This window comes from Cercospora beticola, chromosome 4, assembly GCF_033473495.1.
Source record: "Cercospora beticola chromosome 4, complete sequence".
Classification (NCBI taxonomy): Eukaryota; Fungi; Ascomycota; class Dothideomycetes; order Mycosphaerellales; family Mycosphaerellaceae; genus Cercospora; species Cercospora beticola.
The window spans coordinates 634,374-647,913 of record NC_088938.1 but is presented as its reverse complement, the minus strand read 5'-3'; the positions used below and the strand labels follow the sequence as shown (position 1 = coordinate 647,913).

The following is a 13,540-nucleotide window of genomic DNA, read 5'->3' as shown; positions in this document are numbered from 1 at the left end:
AGGAGTTATGGTTTGGGGTTTGGTTGTAGGAGATCTTGATGATGATGATGCTCTGATCAGTGATCTTATGGTGTGATGGAATAGGCGACTTGTGGCTGCTGTGCCACGCGTACTCTGAGTCCAGCGAGGTATTTGAGCTCTTAAGCTGTAGGAGATTCCGGGACACAGATGGCAGGACTTGTGTATAAATGTTCCACGGACAAAAGGCGTCAGCATTGATGAGGAGTCTTCTACATGTACATTGCGGCGTCGAGGTGTCGTGCGCGGGGAGCTGCAGATCCCAGTCTCACGCTACGATGACACTAGTGCAGGTACAGTAAATGCCCAGGCTAGGAAGGTGCCAAAGGGTATTGATGAATGCAGAGACAGAAAGAAGAAGGTGAAAGAGGCGGTAAAGAGTAGCTAATAATCTACACAGAAATTCATGACTGTCGTGATATTGTCACACTGTTTCTCTCTATTCAATGTCCAACGCCGCGTCTCCGTCGTCTGGCAGCGCGGAGATAACTCCTTCGACCATGGCGATGAGCTCGTCGACATCTGGTCGATCGGCTGGCTCGACAGCAAGACATCGTCGAACGACGTCCTTGACGGGGTCAGAAATGACATCTGCTCGCTTCTTCTTCGCATCTTCGACGTCCGATACTCGTTGCTTGCCACGCTTGGCTTCGGCCACGCCTTCGTCTGGAAATCTCCAATCGCCGCCCAGGACACAGAGTGATAGCGAGCCACCCGTCTCTTCACTTCTTGCTTCAAAGGGTGATTTGCCGACCAGACAAGCATAGAGCGTGCAGCCCATACTCCAGATGTCCACTTTCGTATCAATCACCGTATCGGTCTTCACATCGAACAGTTCCGGCGCTCGATATGGCATCGTGCTGTGCTCCGCAGCCTGATCCTGAACCTGCAAAGCCATCGCCCTGCTCGTGATAGGCGTCGGTGAAGGGGCAAGCGACCCCAAATCCATCAGAATCGGCTGCGTCCCCGTATCCGCAATCATGATATTCCCCGGCTTAATATCTCGATGCGCGTAGCTTCGAATCTCCCCCTCAGCAACTCCTTCCTGCGCCGCCATAACCTCTCCCTCCATCAACGGCTCCTGTTGTCCATCCTCCTCATCATCTTCATCATTCTCATCCCTCTGACTCCTCCTCCGACTCTGATTCGCCCTCTGAACCTCCTCCGCCGCCTCACGATCCGCCAACGCACCCTCCTGCCTCACAGCCTTCGCTTTCCTCCGACTCGCCTTCCCACCCGGCGCTCCTCCAACGCGATACTGATGCATAGCCTTCAACGCCCTACAAACCCCCAAAAACAGTATCATCAACCTCCTCTCGGGAAACTTCGCGCGATTAACCAAATTCGCATTAATCGCATCCTGTAAATTCCCTCTCCGATAATACGGCAACAAAATATAAACCGTCTTACTCCCCGCATCTCCTCCACGATCCGTTTCCACCGCATGATCAATCGCATGGATAATATTCGGATGCGGCGTGAATAAGCTATACGCTTCGACTTCTTTCAATGCCAGCGAGACGGATTCTTCGCCAAAGGGACATCGGATTTTTTTGAGGGCGTAGAGGGTTGGGTCGCCGGGTGATTGTACGAGGTAGACGTAGCTGAAACCGCCTTCGCCGAGGAGGCGCAGGATCTTGAATGAGCGGCCATTGATTTTGAGGGAGGGTGTGGAGGGGAAGCAGGAGAAGCAGTTGCCGAGTTGCCAGAGGCCGTCGAGGACGTAATGCGATAGCTGTTCGACCAGAGAGGGAGACATGGAGGGCGGGTTGGGAGGGTAAGTGTTGTTGTGGATCGGAGGTGTTGACAACGCGCAAGACAGCTTTCCCCAGCATGCCCTAGTTCTTGAAGCGCGGCCAAGCAGGCAGGGGTCGCGTGGCTGGCAGCTTGTTTGCCTCTCGTCACCAGCCAGCAAGCTTCTGCGTTCACGAAACACTTCGCATTTGGTACGATGACAATCGAATAGACCGAGTTGGCAGATTAATGAAACGACTGCTCTATTCAAATCTCACCGATAACGCGGTGTCTAAGCCATGCCTCGTCCGATTCCCACTCATGATACATTACAATGAACCTGTCAAACCCCATTCCCCTTTTGAAAACACTCTCAAATGCAAATGCTCGTGATGATGGTGATGATGAAAAGCCCGCGCGAATGGAGTATCCCGAATGATAACACCAAGAGTGCCCAACAACCTCTACGCCTCCCCAGCCCCCAAAATCTAATATAGATGAGTGGTGACCCCAAACACATCGATGCTGCGCCTTTCCAGAAATCCGGATTGCTGATCTCGAGAGATGCATCTCATTAAGCCTGCTCATGACCTCCAAAAAATTCTCCGCATCTTTGTACACTTCTGATTTCCACGCTGTTCCAAATACGTTTTCCTCACAGCGCTCCTTTGCGGTGACAGCGCAGCGCCGATTGAACAAACATGGGCGCGTTTGCGAAAGCCAAATGCTTGAAAGACCGCCAGCAGATCGCCAAATTGCAGTGGTGACGGAGCAGTACGGCAGCTGCCCCAGATGACATTGGTCCTGGGTCTCCAACGCGAGCAAAGTCCAGTTTCGTCCGAGCTGAGGTCCACTGCTGGAGTGCTCGATTGTCCTGCACTGACAAGGGAATTGTCCTAGAATAGTCCCCATTTCTTCTTGCCGCCCAACTCCTTGCTCTTCGCTGGTTCCCTGTTCATTGGAATGCCTGGGTCACCGCTCGCTGCAGCTCGGATGATGGCCAGCCTTTGCCGTGCAGTTTCATTGCCTTGGTCCGCAGCTCGCACATACCAGACATTAGCTTCGAGCGGATCGCGGCGACATCCGATGCCCATTTCTGTAAAGTATCCGACAGCGTATTCAGCCTTTGGCCAGCCTGTTTAAACAAGTCAGTATGAACGGATATCGCTCTCTGGGCTGCACGGATGCTCACCTGTCTCCGCAGCCATCTTTGCCCACATGTAGGCCTCGGCTTCGTCTCGCTCCAACACCGGCTCCGCTCCAACCATGTACCACGCACATAGTGCCATCATGCCTTCGACGTGACCTCGCGACGCAGCTCCATTGTAGAAGTGCACGCTCAATGCTGCGTCTTTGGGGCAACTGTGCAGTCCATTCTCGTAGGCTTGTCCCATCATAAAGTTGGCCTGTACATGGCCCAGCTCTGCGGCTTGTGTGATCAGTTGCACGGCGTATGCCTCGTCCTTGAAAATGTCATCGCCGTAGCCTGTGAGGTGCAGTAACCCAAGCTCGAAAGGTCCGGCGTTGTACTGGGGATCAGCGCTTTCGGAAGCTCGCTTCAACCACTTGACGCCCTCTCGGTATACATTCCTAATCCTGAAGTCAAGACCCATGTCGCCTTTGATCTGTGCGAGTCCTAGTCGTGTTGCAGCTCCAGGGTGATTCTTCGACGCGCTGGCTTTGTAAAACTGTACAGCTTTGGGGTAGGACTTTGCACAACCCCAACCAAATTCGTAGCACAAAGCTGCACGATATCCGGCCTCTGCATGTCCGTGTTTCGAAGCTGCAACAAAAAGTGGGAACGCCTTATCATAGTCTGATTTACCCTTGTTGAACAATCCACTGAAGTACCCATCCCCGAGATAGTACTGAGCGAAGGGATATGCTCGATCTGCCAGTCTTTGTAAGATGTGCTTAGCTTCGTTAATCAATTCCGCGGGATCAAGGTCATCTCCAGGAGCTATTTCATGCGCAGAGTTGACCATGAAAACAGCGAACTCGTACTGCACTGCTGCATCGTGCGTCTTCTTCACATTCGCGCGGTACATCTCAAGGGTTTTCTTCGTCTGCAGTAGGCTGGCGGCATTTCCAACCACTGATTGCAGGCCAGCATTGTTGAGCTGTCCACTGGGAGCAACTTGCTGGTTGTACGGGACATTTGCAAGAAGCTCGACATAACTGTGCGGGCGGGCAAGAGGTGAGCGTCGTTGCGTTGAAAGATCACGACCATTTCTTGCGGGCGAGCTCGAGTCGGACTCGTTCGCGCTCAATGGTGATAGTGTCCTGCCCCGCAATTCTCCTCCAAGAGTATATGCTGATGCGGGCCTTGTCAGCCCTGTACGCGGTACCGCAAGACCCGCCGACCCAGAGTATGAATTGGATGGACGATGTTTGCCTTCGGCTGACGAACCAGAACCGCTCGAATTTGTCGTTGCTTGGGAAACTCGATTGTTGGGCTTTTTGGCTGTCTCCGGAAATGCATGGTATTGCAGACCCGGGTTGTCCTCGGTGTTGCCATTCTCTCCATCTTCACCTTCTTCCTCGATGCGATTTGGATCAAAGGAGCCTGATGACTTCCGACTATGGCTCGACTCACCAATCGAACTTTTTTGCGCCGGCCTCATCGGTAAAGAGCTGACGCTTCCCCGATAGCCCGAGTCTGGTGTGGCGGTGTCTCGAGAAGCGCGTCGATTTTCCTCGCTCATTTGTATTGCCGCCTGTTCTCCCTCAATGTGGAACATATGCCCCGGGCTGATATTGACTGGGCTGGCAGGTGCATGCTGTATTCGGACTTCTGGTCCTTGCCCATAATCAGGCTGTAGACTACTCGGAACGGGCTTTCTCCTCACTGATGGCGAGTCTCGTGGAGGGGTGGATTCTATCGTTGCATTGGAAATTTCTCGGTTGTGCGAGTATTCGCCATAAGTGGGCGTGCCAGGCCTGACGGCCGTATCGGTGCTGGTCAATCGACCATCTTTTGGTTCCCACTGCACGCTGTTTGGCGAGTCGGGTGTGTCGGGCAGTTGCTTGTTGTACGACGCTGCAAAAGCATCCTGCGTCTGCGCCATGGCCGGCGCTGGTCTCTGAGAGGCTATTATATGGTCGGCTCGTGTGGAGGATGTTTCTATACGCGGTTCTCGTATCGTCGCGGATACCAAGCTTCTATACCAAATACGAGCTCGTGATAGTGACGAAAGCAATGGGCGGAAATGAGTGTCGACCGGGGCGCACTGGTCGATTCTTTTGGGCGGAGGGCAGGAGAGGCTACGCAGGGACGGCGGGCGCCAGAACGCGGCGCGCAGAGAGCCGCGAGGTTGTCGATTGAGGCGCGCAGTCTAGAAGAATTGGGTGGCTTTGGCGGCGGCACGGCTGGTGGGAAAACAGATTGCTCCTTCGCTTCTCAAATTGGGGAGGCTCGAAGGAGGGTGGTGGCGATGAAGAAGGAACAGGCAGCGTCAAGAGAATGAGCAAGTGGTGGTGGTTGCCAATGCGCGTCTTTGTTCTCTGCAGCTGCTGTCAGCAGCCATTATTGCGTCGTCGAGTATACCACCTCCCGCAGTACGGGCGGCGGATACGGCGTGTTCATCCTTCTGCCGAGCTCAATGTAGGAATGACAAGCGGCCAAGTCGGGGCCGCGCAAAGTATCGTTTCAACAGAATTCGTGCTTTACGTACCAAACTTCACCCCAAGCATGCAGCCAAGATTGGAATGGAGATGTCGCTGCAACTCCGCATTCCAGCAGCAGCTCGAGCGACGGCAGCAGGAGGGAGCAGCGCCCGCAGCAGCACAGCAGTACGAGAAGGCGGGCTGGGCTGGGCTGAGGTGGTATCCGGCAGAAACAAACTCGACGCTCGTGGCAATGCGTCGAACTGTGGTACTGTTTCGGCCTTTTGCTGGTCAGGAGGACCCCTATGATGGATGGCAGAGGCAGGGCGGCGTGGGCGGTAAGGCGGCGATAATGAGATCCACCGCGCCCCGATTTACCTCGTTTCGCGCGTCTCGAGGGATGAGAACAAGGCGAACGAGCGGCGGGCAGCGGGAACAACACCAGGTCCAGGAGGGGGGATTTCTATGTTGCCTGTTCTTCACTTACGTAGCCAGCCAGCAGCAGCGAGTGAGTGGATTGTGCGTGCGCACGCGCGCTCATGCAGCGTCTCAAATTGGATGAACCAACATAACTCTCCGCTTCCCTTTCCGGCGCGCTGCTAAGGAGATGGCGCTCACCGATCCTCATGAATGGAGAAGCTTCTGTCTCTGTTGCAGGAGCAGCTTCGGTCCATGTCGCCCAAGGCAGATGTCTCCGCAAAAGCACCTGGACGATGCTCACTCGCCTACGCAAGCACGAAGACGCCATCTGAAACTACTGTGGTAACATGCAAGGGTGAGCTTCCCTGCTGTACAACTAAACTGGGGAGTATTGGTCAGATGCAGATGCAGACAGGCGCACTTTGACAGTTGCCGCATCGGTGATCGAAGTGTCGCAGACAGCTCAATCGGTGGTCAAGATTGCGCAGGCGGCGTGCACGATCGAATGGCTCGAGTCAATGCAGAGTTGCGTGTGCCAGGTGGAAGTGAAGGGTGTCCTCCGTTGGAAGCAAGCGAATGGCAGGGCTCGCTGGAGACATGCCGGCGAGCCGAAAAGAACCATGAGCGCCAACCAGGAGACCCAGCACATCGATAGCCTCATCAGCAGATCTACATTGACCGCTGTCGGCGGCGGAGTTTTGCTGTCGTGAAGCGTATTGTGCATGCAACAGTCGCAGTGGAAGCGGAGAGGTCGCCTCTTGAACACGAGAAGATGGCCATCTTTGGTTCGGAAGACGGCACGGCGTGAAAACGTGGTCGGTGGAACTTTGAGATGCAGGTGATGCGGCAGAATTTTGTTGTGCATCTCATCACTCAAGACCCAAGACGCGCTACCCAAAATCAGAGTGCGTACGTGAGAGCGATAGTCGCAGAATGTTCAGACCGGATCACGCGAGATCCGTCTTCTATATCATTTTGTAAGCTCTATGCGATGCAGCCTTCCAACCGTCGCGCTGCAATATCCAATTGAGGAGCAGCATCCGGCCGCGAACCGAAGTTGGGAACGTTTGAGATCTCCGACAAGGAATTGCGTCGCACGGCAACACCCTGTGCTTTGCCGCCAACGGCCTCACGTTGTGCACACGTCTTGTCTGGTCCCTGCCCCTCGCCTGATCGTCTGGATACACTCGTGTGTGCAGAATCGATTGTTCACGAAAGAGATGCGGCTCGATAGCGCCTGCAGTCCGATCCTTCGCTCGTCCGCGACGCAGGCCGAGCGCTGAAAATAACCCGTTGCCACCACGTTCGTCGCGCTCGCTGCGACAGCTGCTAGCCCGCCGCGCTTCAGGGGCTCAGCGTTGCTTGGCCGTCTGCTGGACAAATCAGCGCAGCGCGGAGGCAGACATCCTCGTCTCTTTCGCACGGGGCAACCATCGTTCTCACCACCGCAGCGCCGCCATCCCCAGTGTCTCGCTGTTGTCGTCGTTGGCGCGGTCTTGTTGCTGTCTGTTTCATCGTCACTCGCTGCGGTTGCTATTGTGTGCGTCGCGACACTCGTTTTGGAGCAAACACCCCTCGCCTCACAGTACCTTCCGCCGTCGCTTGCTGAGACCCCCTCGGTGCAGGCAGGCACGCAGGAACATCCGGGCGCAGGAACAGGAATAGCCACCCATTCTGCCCGGCCGCGCGGTCCTGGACACTCGATCCGCCCACCACCCCACACACTCCTCCGCCACTTCGTACCCTCCGCTCTCACGCACGGGACACCGTACAGCCTGGTGTCGGAACAACGTATTATTGTAATCGCCCGAGAGACGACAAGCCAGGAAAACACTCTTAGCGGGGTCCATATCCGAGAAACAGCCAGGGCTCTGGAATGCGTGGTCTCGGCCAGCGCTAGACCAGAATAATGTCTTCGAACAACAGGCCAGACCCGACGCGTCGGCGAGACTCGTCCGGTCGCCCTGCGAACAACACTCGCCGCTCCTCCGGCTCACGGCAACGTAGAACATCTGCAGGCCCCGAAGAGCGTGAACATCCAGCCTTCCGCACCTCGAATTCGCATCGGCAGCGTCGCGAGAGCAGCGGTCACCGTGAGAGGGCTGTGGAGGACCTGAACAGCCACCATCGGCGGCGGAGGCAAAGTTCCTCACACCGGCAGCCACCAGCCCAGTCGCGAGGCATTAGCAACGAGAAAATACGAAAGGGCGATGGCTATGGTCCTGAAGTGCGAGTGAATAACATTCCACCTTCGCCATACTCTCCGAATCCTCAGGATCGTGATCCCATGATGGAGGCCGGTGGCCAGAGCAGGCGCGATGAGCTCAATCGCAAAAAGAGTCTGGTTAGACCAGAAAGGCGACGCATGGACCCCAACGATCCGGATTATTACTATCGCAAGCGGGTGCAACAGTCGGATATGAACGTCATGCCCTCAACGACGGGTCGGGATCCACAGCTCGAAGCAGATATGCAAACGCTGAGCTCGGATCCTTCGCTCAAGACGGGAGAAGAGAATGTGCCTCTGAATGAAAAGGAGGGCCTTCAGCGTGGCAAGTCTGGGAGAAGTGCAAGCAAGCGTACTCCTGCAAAACTGCACCGAAATTTGTCCAAGAAAGAGCGAGAGCGCGAGGAGAAAGAGGAGCGCAAGCAGAAGATCAAGAGTGAGAGCGGAACTCCTACGTTGTGGGGTACATATTGCCACATGGTGACTTTCTGGGCTCCAAATGTGTTCCTCCGATGTTTCGGCAAACGGGCGAAAGATGCGCAACGCGCGTGGCGCGAGAAGATCGGGTTGATCTCCATCATTCTGCTCATCATGCTGTTCGTGGGTTACTTGACATTCGGTTTCACGGCTACGGTGTGTCCAGAAGGTGGTCCTCTGCGATTACGCATCAACAAAGTGGGCCCGGGCTACATGATCTTCCACGGGCAAGCGTATGACTTGACCAGAAGTCAACATCCTCTGGCACGAGGCGTCCCTCCCAACTCCAATGTCCTCTTCGATCCGGACCCGCCTGGAGCAGGCATGGACGGCAGTTTTCTGTTCCAGAACGTGAATGGAGCCTGCAAAGGTCTCATCACAGCTGCACCAGGCTCAGATGTCCCCACTGATGCTTCAGGTAACCTTGCTTGGTACTTCCCTTGCAACATGTTCAAACAGGATGGTTCGTCAGCACCCAATGCGACTATTCCGTACTACCTGGGCTACTCTTGTCACACTGGTCGCACTGGTCGAGACGCGTTTTACAGCCTTCGGTCGTCCGGAGATGTGTATTTTAATTGGGACGACGTACGAAATTCCTCTCGCAATCTTATGGTATACTCGGGGGATGTTCTCGACCTCAATCTGCTCGAATGGTTCAACACGACCCAAGTCAGCTACCCGGCCAAATTTGATGAGATTCGCCAGAACGAAGCTCTCCGCGGCAAGGATGTCACTCTGGCATTCGCATCTGGAGAAAACAAGCAGGCAGCTCAGTGCTTTCAGGAAATCATCAAGGTGGGCTCGATTGACACCGAGACTGTCGGCTGTATCGCATCAAAGGTCGTGCTCTACGTGTCTTTGATCTTCATCCTGGGTATTGTCCTGGCCAAGTTTTTCATGGCTTTGTTGTTTGAATGGTTCCTGAGCAAGAAGTATGCTGCTGCCAAAACCAGCATGAGCAAGGACAAGAAGGAACGGCAGGATCAGATCGAAGAATGGTCGGATGATATCTATCGTGCGCCTCCGAAGATCACGGATCCGGCTTCGACGACAGGAACCGACCGATCGAGCAAGCGCAGCAGCTTTTTGCCAACAACGTCACGTTTCACCAGCCCGTATGCTATCGACCGAGGCAACAGGAAGAGTAGCTTGCAGCCAACAACCATGGTGACCTCATCCTCGAACAACAGGCTCACCATTGGCAACGCTGCGGCTGTCTATGGTCAGCTTAACCGATCGGAAGGTACCCTTCCACTATATGGCGCAGATGGACGACACTCAGAGAGCCGCGCCAGCTTGATGGAATCCAGCAACTATGGGTCTTCTGCTCAAAGGTACAGCAGCGTGATGCACGGCGAGGTAGACACTCGCGGCCCACAAGGCTTCATCCACGAATCTGTCGTGCCGCAACCTCCTCCAGATTGGCAGCCATACGGCTTTCCCCTCGCGCACACCATCTGTTTGGTTACTGCATACTCTGAAGGACCTGAAGGTATTCGCACAACATTGGACAGTCTTGCCATGACCGACTACCCGAACAGCCACAAATTGATCTACGTCGTGTGCGATGGCCTCATCCAAGGTAAAGGCGAATCCATGTCGACCCCCGATGCTTGTGTGAGCATGATGAAGGACTTTTCAGTGCAACCCGACCAAGTTCAGGCCTACTCGTACGTCGCTGTCGCCTCTGGAAGTAAGCGTCACAACATGGCTAAGGTGTACTGTGGCTTCTACGACTATGGCGCCGACACCAAAATTCCGGTCGAGCGTCAACAGCGCGTGCCCATGATCGTTGTTGTCAAGTGCGGCACTGAAGAGGAAGCTAAATCATCGAAGCCCGGCAATCGAGGCAAGCGCGACTCCCAAATCGTGCTTATGTCGTTCTTGCAAAAGATCATGTTCGATGAACGTATGACCGAGCTGGAGTACGAAATGTTCAATGGTATCTGGAAACTCACTGGTATCTCACCCGATTTTTACGAGATCGTGATGATGGTCGATGCCGATACCAAAGTCTTCCCGGATTCGCTCACTCACATGGTTTCTGCTATGGTCAAGGATCCCGAAATCATGGGACTTTGCGGCGAAACTAAGATTGCCAACAAGCGAGCAACCTGGGTTTCCATGATTCAAGTCTTCGAATACTTCATCTCTCACCATCTTTCCAAGGCTTTCGAGTCTGTCTTTGGTGGTGTGACATGTTTACCAGGCTGTTTCTGCATGTACCGCATCAAAGCACCAAAGGGCGGAAAGAACTACTGGGTCCCTATTCTGGCTAATCCCGACATCGTCGAGCATTATTCGGAGAATGTCGTGGACACCTTGCACAAGAAGAACTTGCTGCTCCTCGGAGAAGATCGATATCTGTCCACGCTCATGTTGAAGACTTTCCCCAAGAGAAAGCAGATGTTCATTCCCCAAGCCGTTTGCAAGACCACTGTACCAGAGACTTTCAAGGTTCTCCTCTCGCAACGTCGCAGATGGATCAACTCGACTATCCACAATCTCATGGAGTTGGTCTTGGTCCGGGATTTGTGCGGCACCTTCTGCTTTTCAATGCAGTTCGTCGTCTTCATTGAGTTGATGGGTACCTTGGTCTTGCCAGCTGCTATTAGTTTCACCATCTACGTCGGTAAGTGTTCTCGTTGTCATTTGTCTGAAAAGTCTGCTAACGCCTTGTGATTAGTTGCTCTCGCTGTCAAAGCTGCCATCACCGGAACCGAGGCGCCAGTCATCCCCCTGGTGCTCCTCGCGCTCATTCTTGGTCTTCCTGGTATCCTCATCGTCATCACAGCTCACCGAGTCTCGTACGTGCTCTGGATGGGAGTCTACCTGTTATCTCTTCCAATTTGGAACTTGGTCCTTCCCACCTATGCCTTCTGGCACTTTGACGACTTCAGTTGGGGTGACACACGTCAAGCGGTAGGAGAAAAGAAGGGCGCCGGCAAAGGAGGCCATACCGAGGAAGGAGAATTCGACTCGAGCAAGATCGTCATGAAGCACTGGAATGTCTTCGAACAAGAACGACGCCTCAGAGGCCCACAGTGGATGGACAGCACCCAGACACTGTACGGAAATGGCACCCAAGGCAGCCCGAGCATGGGCAGCCATCACCAAGCTTATCCCGGACACGAACGCAAAGTCAGTTCGCTCATGATCTGATGACTGCTGTTTTACGAGACTACGAAAACGCAGAAGGACCAAAAAGAGATTAGTCAGGCAGCAAAACGGAAAGCGGCATACAGGACGGCGCACAGAACCGATAAATTTATCAAATTTCTCCACTTCGCGGAAAGACGAAGTAGATAGAGGAACGAGGGGATGGAAAACAAACGAAACGATTTATTGTTGATGTTCTTTCGACACTGTCTTTATGGAGACGGACATGTATATATGGGATTCAGGCCTGTTTTTCGACTTGACAGATTGGGCTACGGATCGCTTGGTGGCGGTGAAAGGCTAGCCTTAGATGGAATCGGAAGCATCCTGGGATAGGTTCGACACAATGGGCGCGAGTGAAACCCGGACTCGCAACGGAAAGATTAGTTTATTACTCTGCATTCAATGCTAATATGTGATATTGTTACGCGATTGCTTTCTTTCTCCTCTCTTCTGGCAATTCCAACGGCTCTCTTACCCAAATCTTCGCCACCTCTTCCGCCACACTCAACAAATGAAGATCTCTATACCTCGGTGCCACAAGACTCAATCCAATCGGCATATTCTCTTCACCTGTAAAACCAGGAATATTCACAATCGGAACATGCAACGCAGTCCAAATTCCCTGAAACACCGCACTCCCCGTCCTTTCTAACCCTTCTGGCGCAACATCCGGTACAGAAGGCACAACCACAGCATCGAATTCTTCTGCTATCGCATCGAATTTCGGCCTCAGAGCTGCGATAGTATCGCAAGCTGAGAGATATTGTTTCCGAGTATAACCGTGGAATTCTTCAACGTGTTCGACTAAATCTGCTGCGAGGGAGGATTTGGCTAGACGGTATTCGGGGAGAAAGGACACGCGGCCATCGGAGAAGAGCATTATGGTGTGGAGTTGAGGAAGTGATTGGAATTCTGGGGGGAGAGAGAGGTCGGTTATGTGGGCGCCGGAGGATGAGAGGAGGGAGCGGGCTGTTGAGAAGGCGGAGCGGGTTCCTGAGCCGGCGTGGTTCCAGACCATGGTTTTGCAGAAGGCGAGTTTGAGGCCGCGGACGCCGTTGGAGAGGGGACGGGGAATCTCGTCGTCTTTGAGGCCGAAGAATGTGGAGAGGAGGGTGAGGTCTTCGATGGAGCGGGCGTACCAGCCGAGAGTGTCGAGGTTGAGGCTGTAGATTTTTTGGCCTTCGCGGGAAACGGAGTTCCAGGTGGGTTTGATTGCGTAGATACCGTTGAAGCTTGCTGGACGGATCATGGAGCCTCCTGTTTGGGTTCCCAAGGCGAGGGGAACTTGGAAGTCGGCTACTGCGGCGCCTGAGCCTGAGGAGGAACCGCCTGGTGTTCTGCCTTCGTGATGGGCGTTTGCGGTCTTGGTGCCGATCACGTTTGCTGCGAATTCGGTGGTGGTTGTTTTGCCAAAGATTAAAGCACCTGCTTGTCGGAGCATGGCAACGCTTCCAGCATCGATCTCGGGCATGCTGTCTTTGTAAATTGCCGAGTTGTGCTGGGTGGGCATGTCTGACTGATATCAGTTTTGTTGAATCCTCGTTGTTGGCATGACTTTCAGTACCTTTCGTGTAGATTACATCTTTGATGGCGACTGCAACTCCATGTAATGAACCACGTTCTTCCTTTGGTAGCCTGTCAAGAGCTCTCGCCTGTTCTAGGACCTGGTTGCCATCCAAAAAGATCCATGCTCGAACGGCATCGTCTCGTTCCTTGATGCGGTCCAGTAGAGAACGGGCATAATCTTCCACAGTCAGGTCTCCAGCTCGAATTGTCTTGATCGCCTCTGTGGCCGTGAGGCGATATGGCTCAGTCCGCATGCTGTACGACGTTGTCAGAAGTTCTGGAGTAACTATCGATGCTCAGCACCAACAAAAGACTTGGTGCTCACCC

The 13,540-nt window shown here is 54.0% G+C and overlaps 4 protein-coding genes across 4 annotated transcripts; 1 reads left to right on the top strand and 3 right to left on the bottom strand.

Annotated features, from left to right (window-relative positions):
• Window positions 1–457: 457 nt before the first annotated feature.
• On the bottom strand, window positions 458–1,777 carry RHO25_005890 (uncharacterized protein; the record flags this gene model as incomplete). The annotated part of the gene is made up of 1 exon (XM_023596759.2): window positions 458–1,777. The coding sequence occupies one exon, from the start codon at window positions 1,775–1,777 to the stop codon at window positions 458–460; it is 1,320 nt and encodes a 439-aa protein (XP_023452418.1).
• Window positions 1,778–2,648: 871 nt separating this feature from the next.
• On the bottom strand, window positions 2,649–4,820 carry RHO25_005889 (uncharacterized protein; the record flags this gene model as incomplete). Its single annotated transcript, XM_023596758.2, has 2 exons — window positions 2,649–2,887; window positions 2,945–4,820. 2 exons carry the CDS (start codon window positions 4,818–4,820, stop codon window positions 2,649–2,651), a joined length of 2,115 nt encoding a protein of 704 aa, XP_023452416.1.
• A 2,867-nt stretch (window positions 4,821–7,687) lies between these two features.
• CHS4 (Chitin synthase 4) lies at window positions 7,688–11,647 on the top strand (the record flags this gene model as incomplete). The annotated part of the gene is made up of 2 exons (XM_023596757.2): window positions 7,688–11,117; window positions 11,172–11,647. 2 exons carry the CDS (start codon window positions 7,688–7,690, stop codon window positions 11,645–11,647), a joined length of 3,906 nt encoding a protein of 1,301 aa, XP_023452420.1.
• Window positions 11,648–12,068: 421 nt separating this feature from the next.
• Window positions 12,069–13,467, bottom strand: RHO25_005887 (uncharacterized protein; the record flags this gene model as incomplete). Its single annotated transcript, XM_023596756.1, has 2 exons — window positions 12,069–13,159; window positions 13,212–13,467. 2 exons carry the CDS (start codon window positions 13,465–13,467, stop codon window positions 12,069–12,071), a joined length of 1,347 nt encoding a protein of 448 aa, XP_023452419.1.
• Window positions 13,468–13,540: the final 73 nt, after the last annotated feature.